This window comes from Anarrhichthys ocellatus, unplaced genomic scaffold, assembly GCF_004355925.1.
Source record: "Anarrhichthys ocellatus isolate YVR2014 unplaced genomic scaffold, GSC_Weel_1.0 scaffold185, whole genome shotgun sequence".
Classification (NCBI taxonomy): Eukaryota; Metazoa; Chordata; class Actinopteri; order Perciformes; family Anarhichadidae; genus Anarrhichthys; species Anarrhichthys ocellatus.
The window spans coordinates 237,295-246,638 of record NW_022280215.1 but is presented as its reverse complement, the minus strand read 5'-3'; the positions used below and the strand labels follow the sequence as shown (position 1 = coordinate 246,638).

General features: G+C 45.0%; 1 protein-coding gene across 3 annotated transcripts in view; it reads left to right on the top strand.

Annotated features, from left to right (window-relative positions):
- The window catches only part of LOC116400614 (sex comb on midleg-like protein 2), an 11,122-nt gene extending 2,148 nt beyond the window's left edge, over positions 1 to 8,974 (top strand). The window contains exons 4-15 of one of the 3 annotated variants that reach the window (XM_031878532.1): positions 654 to 724; positions 1,070 to 1,304; positions 2,046 to 2,134; positions 2,236 to 2,479; positions 2,769 to 3,046; positions 3,126 to 3,219; positions 3,303 to 3,506; positions 3,730 to 3,882; positions 3,980 to 4,108; positions 4,810 to 5,022; positions 5,104 to 5,252; positions 6,349 to 8,974. In XM_031878532.1, coding sequence (XP_031734392.1) covers positions 654 to 724; positions 1,070 to 1,304; positions 2,046 to 2,134; positions 2,236 to 2,479; positions 2,769 to 3,046; positions 3,126 to 3,219; positions 3,303 to 3,506; positions 3,730 to 3,882; positions 3,980 to 4,108; positions 4,810 to 5,022; positions 5,104 to 5,252; positions 6,349 to 6,474 — 1,985 coding nt within the window. In that variant the 3' untranslated portion in view covers positions 6,475 to 8,974. Of the gene's footprint in view, positions 1 to 653; positions 725 to 1,069; positions 1,305 to 2,045; positions 2,135 to 2,235; positions 2,480 to 2,768; positions 3,047 to 3,125; positions 3,220 to 3,302; positions 3,507 to 3,729; positions 3,883 to 3,979; positions 4,109 to 4,806; positions 5,023 to 5,103; positions 5,253 to 6,348 lie in introns of all 3 variants that reach the window. The other 2 variants (XM_031878531.1, XM_031878530.1) reach the window with 2 other exon arrangements.
- Positions 8,975 to 9,344: the final 370 nt, after the last annotated feature.

Here is a 9,344-nt window from a genome sequence, read left to right as displayed (position 1 = left end):
ATATATATACATATACATACATACATATACATACATATACATATATACATATACATATATATATATACATATTTTTCGAATCAGCAAAGATAAGGGGAGGAGACAAATGTAACTTTGCTTTCCATTCATTAATTAAAATAACTTCAAGAACACTGAAAGCAAATAACTTTGATATTCTTACATGAAAACCACAATATTTAAGATATTTATTCTCAGAAAGATGAGAATACATTGTGTGGGGAAAGGGTCGTGTGACTCTCTCAGAGGGGGCGTGTCTACAGCACCGGACTTTAAATCTCCTCCGTGATGAAGTGCGCGGTCTCAGTCTGTTCATACCTTGTTGTTGTTGTTGTTGTGCCTTGGCCCCCGATGGTGGCGCTTCATATGTGTGGACATGCCGATGTTTTATCTCTCTCTTTAAACAACGCCTACATACTGTAACGGTTTCGTCCACCGCCCTCATCCCGACATTAGAAGTTACAGGGAAGACAAAATGCTCCCAAACTTGAGACTTAAGTGACGCCGGGATCTTCTGTAGTTCCTCCGCTCGCCATGACTTTCACCGTTAAATGATTCTAACACGCTCCGTTCACGTGAACACACGACTGCTTTATATCCGTTCACTGACACTCTGCATTGATATTTTTCTTTAGATGCTTTCAGCTGGGAGGAATATCTAAAGGAGACGTCTTCTCTACCGGCTCCACCAGGCTGCTTCCGTCAGGTTTGTCCTCCTGGATTTCTAAACTTAAATGTCAATTTTCAAGTAAGAATTAGCAGAACTGTAGTCTTGGATAAAATAGTGCACATCTGTTTTATCCTTTTTGTTTTTTCATTTAAATATCTAACATTCATTGTCCAAACTGAATCTGGTTCAGGTAACGAATCAGAAAAGCTTAACTGGGGCAACAGTGCTTCTGTGTGTTGCTCCCAGTTTTATGCATCACTCCAAAGTCCTATATTTATGACTGTGGATGCAACGCTGCCCTCCCGACCTCGTCCCGGATTAAATAATGATTTGTCGTGCAGTGTGTTTGATTGGCGCTCACAGTATCCGTGACATCCGCAGGCCAGAGTCCCGCCCTCCAACGACTTCAAGGTGGGAATGAAGCTCGAGGCCCACGACCCGCGCAACTCCACCTCCGTCTGCATCGCCACCGTGATGGGTCTGACGGGGGTCCGCCTGCGTCTCCGTCTGGACGGGAGCGACAACAGCAACGACTTCTGGAGACTCGTGGACTCCTCGGACATCCAGCCCATCGGCAACTGTGAGAAGAACGGGGACATGCTGCAGCCACCGCTGGGTAAGAAGTCGGGGGGTGAATGTGCTCTGTCCCTGGTAAATATGAATGAATGAATAAATGAATGAAGAGAAGAACTGGTAGACTGATGCAACCCGAGTTGAAAATAATCGTTAACTGTGCTGTAGAACATTTTGCTTTGCGTCTTCTGTGGGAACATAATTAAGTTGCACACATGTAAACAAAAATACTAAACTGACCCAGAAATTCACTGCTGGGGAGCGTTATGTGGGCTTTGTTTGGTTAATTGGCATCATGTGAAACCACAAAGAACAGGACTCAAAGGGACCACTTCAGAGACAGGAGCTGGATCCAAAAACCGGTTCAGTAGACAGGAAGTAGCCCAGAGAGGAACCACGAGGAACTGGTCACAGACAAAGAGAGCAACAAAGACTAAATACAACAATCAGAGACAGGTGACAGCAAGTCTGACCTGACGAGTAGAAACCAATCAGGGCGAGGCACGAAAGCACACAAGAGACAGGAAGTGAAGCAGTCTGCAACTAAAGAGGCGGCTAAATAAAACAGGAAATATGAATAATTAACATAGAAACAAGGAACAACACGAGTCAGGAGCAGGAGAGATGTCAGGGTCTCTGTACGAGAGTTTCCAGACAAGAAGTTAACCTTTTGATTGTAAAGCTTAATATTATTCATACTTAAGAATAGTTAAATAATATCCTGATCCTGAATAAGTTAATCTCACTTGTGGTTTTAATGTTATTACAATATTCCCCCCCCCAGGCTTCCGGATGAACGCCTCCTCGTGGCCCATGTTCCTATTGAGAACCTTAAACGGAGCTGAGATGGCTCCAGTGATCGCCTTTAAAAAGGTTCGTGCTGCTTCATGAACAAACACCCGGAACACAAACACGGTACAGCGTTTAAAAAGTCGTAACGAGGACTCTGCGCTGGGTTCCCCCCCCCCCCCCCCGAGCCTCCGAGGCCCCCCCAGAACAACTTTAAGTCGGGCATGAAGCTGGAGGCCGTGGACAAGAAGAACCCGTACCTCATCTGTCCGGCCACCATCGGAGAAGTGAAGGGCGACGAGGTCTTCGTCATGTTCGACGGCTGGCGAGGCGCCTTCGACTACTGGTGCAAGTATGACTCCCGGGACGTCTTCCCCGTGGGCTGGTGCTCGCTCACCAAGCACGGCCTCCAGCCGCCCGGCAACAGCGGTGAGTCACGTTCTCCAATGATTGATCGCTGATGATCCATATCAACAGATACAGATCCCTTTGATGTTTGATCAGACCAGCTGCTCTACAAGGATCCACAAGATCACTTCAACGCTCCGAAGTCATTACACCATCAAAACTACTCAATGTTATATATTACTTTGTTATAGTAATTTACAGTGTTTTCTATCTTCATAACAACTCACAGTTCAGAGTTTTAGTTTCTTGGCGTTTCTCATGAGCTTCTGGTCTTTTTAACTTTGACTCTTTATTCCTGCTGCTCCTCCAGTCACTCTGCCAAAGAGCGTGCCAATCCTCCCGGCGTCGCCCTCCAAGCCCAGCAGGCGCTCCATGCAGTCCCCCTACCGCCTCCCCAACCCTCTGCCTGCTCTGCCCGTCAGGAAGGGGGTCCGAGGCCGCCGGCCCAAGAGCGAGACCATCGCTCTGCTCAAAGCCGTGGCGGAAGCAGCGGCGGCGGCGGTCGCCGAGCAAAACGGAACCGCGCCCGAAAGCACGCAGCTCGTTCCCCGACCCCACAAGAAGAGAGGGCCAAAGCCTGGAAGCAAGGTGAGGCCCCGCTGCACAAACACAAACCCCCGACGTCAGCACTTTATCTTTGCAAATTAATGTGTGTTTTTCTTTCCAGAGGAAGTCCAAGATTCTCCAAAGCCCCGGACATCTGCTGAGCATCCAGGTTCCTCAGGAGAGCCCCGGCAGCCTCAACTCCATGGTCTCAACAGGTGATCCGCCGTTTGATCCCATAGTTAAGAGATTTCATTTAAAACCATCAGCTCACCGGGTCCTCCTCTGTGTGTTGTTGCAGTGTGCGTGTACGTGAATAAACAAGGGAACTGCGGCCCCCACCTGGACCGGAAGCAGATGCAGCGTCTCCCGGACCACTTCGGTCCGGGCCCGGTGAACGCTGTGCTCCAGCTGGTGGTCCAGTCCTCTATAGACTGTGCGTACCAGCCCAAGGTCCTGCTCAGCGCCCTCCAGACTCACTCGGGAGGAGGAGAGGTGGTCAGAGGTAGACTCACAGACACGTTGTGATTGGAAGTACCTTGCCTTTTAAAATCTCTCTCTCTCTCTCTCTCTCTCTCTCTCTCTCTCTCTCTCTCTCTGAACGAGATGCTGCCCAATGTTTCTTTAATTCATTTTATTGTTTATTTGAACTTTGACTCTGTACAGTTATTTTATTCCCTGAAGAAGGTAAATCAAACATCACGTATCATGTGGTCCTTCCTCCGCAGTGAGAACCGACGGGGGCGTCCGTGTGGTCAAACTGCCGTCGGCCTCCAGCGCCTCCTTCGTGCTGCGCTTCCTGGAGACGATGTGTCGTCACCTGCAGTGCGACAACCTGTTCAGCAGCCAGCCGTTCAGCCACTACGACAGGACCAAGTCAGGTGACGCCCTGCATTCACCAGTTCTCACGGTAAAAACTAAAAAGCAGGAGGTGAGAGGTCACTTTAAAACGTCCCGTTGCTCGTTCCTGTGTTTCAGTGAAAGAAGAGGCGCTGGACGCTCCGTCTCTGGCTCGGGGGAGTAAACGGAGTCTCTCCGGAGTCTCGCCGCCGTACGCAGCTCCTCTGTCGCCGAAACATTTACGCACTGAAGCTCATCCTTCAGAAGGTACCGCTCGCTGGGATGTTCATGTGTTGTTGGGGTGACCAGATGAGACATGCAGAGTTCTTCTCAAAGAAAACTAAAACTGTGTCAATATGGCAACATTTTAGATTTGAAAAACGTGTAAACACTGTCGGGAAAACATCACGGCTCCTTCTTATTTATTGTTATTGGCAGTTGGTAAACGAGCTTAGAGGAGCATTACCGCCAAGTGGACAGGAGTCGCTGCACTCTGATTCATGTGTTCACTACCACATTGTTAACGAGTGCTGCTCAAGCACCTCCGGTTCCAGTAGGAGATGCCGACGCTTCATGTGTTAAAGCTGCATTCTCTCCAGTGTCCACCAGGGGGCGACTCCTCTGGTTGTATAGAAGTCTATGAGAAAATGACTCTACTTCTCTCTTGATTTATTACCTCAGTAAACATTGTAAACATGAGTTTATGGTCTCAATCTCTAGTTTCAAGTCTTCTTCTATACAGCATGATGTTCATTTAGTACATTATGGTCCATTTAGAGTCAAACAGACCATAAAGCAGGGGATGCTTTAGGGCGGGGCTACACAGTGATTGACAGGTCTCTACCAGAGACGTATACGACGTCTCTATGTCACTCCTCCTCAGTCCTTATATGGTCACTTCCTGTTCACTGGTTGTAAAAGGTTTTTTGTTGCTGAACTTGTTGAATGTGCGGTTCTCTCTCCAGCAGAGACTCTGCCTCATGAAGAGAACGGCCTCCTAAAGGAGCAGCGCTACATGGACTCGGCCTCCAACTCCATGACCCCTCGACCCCAGACGGTGCGCAGCTCCTCGGAGTACCACTCTCACGCCGGCGCCCGGTATCGCCACGGCGCGGCCGTGCGGCGCCTCTCCTCCAACCCGGCGGAGCTCAGCTCCAAGCAGCAGCTCAGACGAGTAGAAGGTACGGTGAGACTCTGGACGTACGGTAGACGTGTGATTGTAAACGCTCCGGTGCTCAGTGTGTACGTTGTGCTTCCGGTAGCAGCCAGCTCCACCACCGGCCCCGAGGCTCTGGGCTCTGAGCTGCCCGGTAGAAACCCGTCGTCCTGGTCCATCGAGGAGGTGATGCAGTTTGTGAAAGACGCCGACCCCACGGCGTTAGCTCCGCACGCCGAGCTGTTCAGGAAACACGTGAGTGCCCTTTTACTTTATGTGGAAGTGCTTACATTGTCAGACCGATGCCGAGTTCACACTGCACGACTTCAGCCGTGACGTTCCGCTCGCCGACTCAAGAGGAGGACAAGAGCCCCGGATCAGAGACTGATCGAGCACTCTGTGTGAACTGTAGACCAGACGTCGTGTTAACTGATTATTTTCCGTCATTGATGTAATGTTTTCCACGATGATGGAAACACTCGTAAGGATGTCTGTCGCATGAAGTGCAATTTTTTTATTTATTTTTTTTTTTTCCCCCGTTGAAGCGAGTGCTTGCAGGATCGAGGAATCCGAAGTCTTTACTAGCAGCTGTTAAATTCTGTATTTAATAATTCTACTCCTGCCGACATGCGGAGGAAGCAGCTGTTATTGGAGCGGCTAGCGAGCGTTCAGACCTACGGAGCGACGTCTGAAGTCACAGTTTGAGGCTTTGAGGACGACGGACACAAACGAGGATTTTACTTTTCTTATTGACGCTTATTTTGTTCTGCACAACTATTGTGAAGTTCACACAGAAACTGTAAACGAACAAAAGCATAAAATGTTGTTGCACTGAGAGGAACATGAATAGATAATAAAGACGTGGAAACACCAGAGAAAGAGACGCTGACTTTAGCCGTGAAGCTCCATCTGTTTGAACAACGGACAATATTAATATTTTATATGTAGTGTTTTATAACTTTATGGTTTTATTGATTTTGGACAGCGTCATGTTTTTATGTTGTGATTTTTAGTATTTATACATATTGTATTTCGCTCTAATTCTTTCTTTTTCTATGGTTTTACCAGGATCAGTTCAGTGTTGACTTTAATGTATTATTATTTATTTATTTGACTTAGTTTGGTGTGCATTAGTCTCTTCATACATGTTGTCCTGTTTTTATTCTCTTTTATTGGATCCTGTGTTTTGGTCGTTAGTGCGGCTGTGAACTCTACTTGATTAGTTTGAAAGACGATGAGTTTGCAGCGCTCACTGCTGACCACAAGCTGTTTACTGTACATGTATATTCATATTAATACATTAATACATGTATATTAAAGATCATTTTGTCTCGTCCTCTTGTTGAAACAGGAGATCGATGGAAAAGCTCTGATGCTGCTGCGGAGCGACATGATCATGAAGTACATGGGTCTGAAGCTGGGTCCGGCTCTCAAGCTGTGTCACCACATAGAGCGGCTGAAGCAAGGGAGACCCTGAAGGAGCCTGCGTCTGGACCGGGACTCGTGGGGGTGGGGGGGGGCATGTGGATGGTCTGAACTCATATCAGGACTTCATCCAGACCTCCAGACCCCCCCAGCGTGGACCAGGTGTTTGACACATTACCTCACCCCCTCATCAGTTTTGACTTTTAAGGAATCCCAAAGGACCAGAATCCTCTGCAGTGTTCTCGTTGCTCTGCACACGGAGGGCACACGGAGGGCACACGGAGGGGACACCCCCCCGCCCCAAAGATGGAGAATGTTTCTTCTTATAATAATGTTTTTATTCCTGTTGAATGAAGGACGGGTCGGTTTTTACTGAGACAACTAAACTAACTCCTCAGAAGTTCTTCCCTTCGAGAGGAGACTCTTTCCTCCTCCTGCAGAGCGCTGATCGATGTGTTCTGATCGACTCTCATTGATCGGCCGCGGTTACACTCGTCTTCTCAACATATACGGTGGATAAACGCTTCATCTCCTATTAACTCTTCACAATAAAAGCCCCGTTATCTCTGCTGTATTAGTAGACTTGTTTTAAAAAGCTCTGCTAATATAGTGATGAGCACATTTTACTATTAACTCTGCACAATAGGGCTGCGACTAAACATTATCTTCATTGCCGACTGATCGGTCAATCATTTTCTCGATTAATTGATTCGTTTTATGTCAATAAAATGTCAGAAAATGGTGAAAATTTGTTTTACCGGGAGAGTAGCTGCTAACGAAGCTACGCTAACTCAATGATCAACACATTTTCCTATGAATTCTCTTCTTTTGTTATTTAAAGGTTTCATGTTGAGGGAAATCTTCCGCACTAACTTAACTCAGACAGCAGCTCTCCAGGTTTTCTTCTTCTTCTCTTCTGGTCGTTAGAGGAAGATGACGGAGAGACTAACACGTCCGTATGAAAAGACGAATGTAACCGCGGCCGGAGACGGACGTCTTCTTCAACGTCGTCACGTTTTATTAAATCCGACAGTTCTGATCGAACCTCACATTTTCCACGAGTTTCCTGCCGTCATCATCACCATCATCACCATCACCATCATCATCATCACCACCATCATCATCACCACCACCATCACCACCACCATCATCATCACCACCACCATCATCATCACCACCATCATCACGCCCTCCACGCTCTTCTGACTCGAGTCGACGATGGTTCATGGATCTTTTTTAACATTTTAACGTTTCCTCATAAATCTGGTGAGCTCGTGGGTTCTTCTGAAGCGTTACAATCACTGTTGGATGAAGACAGATGTGTACAGTTTTTATGGGTTTAACCATGAATATCAGCGACAGAATGTACATTTTGTAGAAACCTAATATTTTTAAGGAGATCATCTACACAAGTTAGAAAAGGCAGATTTACATATTTTTAATCTCTTTTAGTTCGGCTCCTCTCAGTAAAGTTTAGACGCTGCCTTTCTTCACCGACGACGTCTCTCAGGTCTGCGCGGTCTTTGTTAGGACGAGCTTTTGTAGCAAACTGTTTATAATGAAAACACTCTACAGAATGTTCCCGTTCCTCCTGGATTCAAACAAACACACTTTTTGTGCCAAATGACGTTGAACACGGAGCGCTGAGAGCGGTGCGTTCTTCGCTTCTCTTTATTCTTCAAACTACTTGAAATCGGTGTCACTAGTCCGTTTTCTGTCACAGCAGATAAACAATGTGTGTTCATGACGTGTATTTGCTTTGCTTTTTATAAACCTACCAAAAACTACAAGATGTGTTTTTACTGACTGACAGGAAGTGATTTAAGACCAAGTTACAGAAACATGGAAGTGATGGAAATGAGAGATTTTGGGACTCGTTTTCTATCTCTGAGTCAAATATTCATATTTATATTGAATATAACAAAACAATAGAGAACAACTGATATTTAACACAATAACTGCAGGAAGTTTGTTTAGAACGAGCCATTCGGATATATTTTCAGCAGATTATTTCTTTTTTTCTGAACTTTTAAAACAATGTCTTTATTGTGTTTGTTTATTTTAAATGTATTTTAAATAACAATCTGAACTTTAATAAGTAACTATTTCACAGAAATGAATGAAATGCTGAGAAAAACTATATGTTTAAAAAATAAAAATAAAGATTCAAGAAGACCTCGAGACCGCTGTGAAGCTCCGAAGGCCCTAAGGGGGGGGGTCGGGACCCTCGGGTTGGGAACCAGTGATGGACAAAGATCAAAGCTTTCCTTCATTAAACTAAAACGTTACGTCTCAAGTGGAAGAAAAAAGACGTCGTTTTCTTCCGACATGAAATAAAAGAACACTATTCTTTTAACAGGAAGTAGGTTGAAGCTGAAGCTGAAGCTTTTATTAATGTCTCTTCTGTCTAAAGTTCCTCATTTATAAAGTTTAACAATGAAGGTTTAATGTTTAAACTGAAATAAGGTGATACATTATTATTCTCTAAGTTACATCTTTTAACTAACTTAACTATCAAATATTTATTAATTTTCAGATTTTTGTAATTTAATTTGTTTTATTTTCTGCATAATAAATGCTAGGAGGGGATTTATTTGTCACAGTCTTGAATACATAAATATTAAAGATTTTATTTATTTATTATTTTCCATTTTCACCAACATCAGTTCTGATCACAACAACCAAATATGTTTACATGTTCTGTATATTAAATGATATATAAATTATATGTATTTTTTCACAGTCTTGTAGATGTGCATGATCAGCAGAATTGGTTTTGATGGTTTTATTGCGCAGTCAGATTAAAACAACCACTCATTGGTTTCATTATATACCAATATGTCCGCTTCCTAGAATTCATATAAAAATACGATCTATTAATATTTACCAGTTTGTCTGAATTATTTCCTGTATATTAAATGC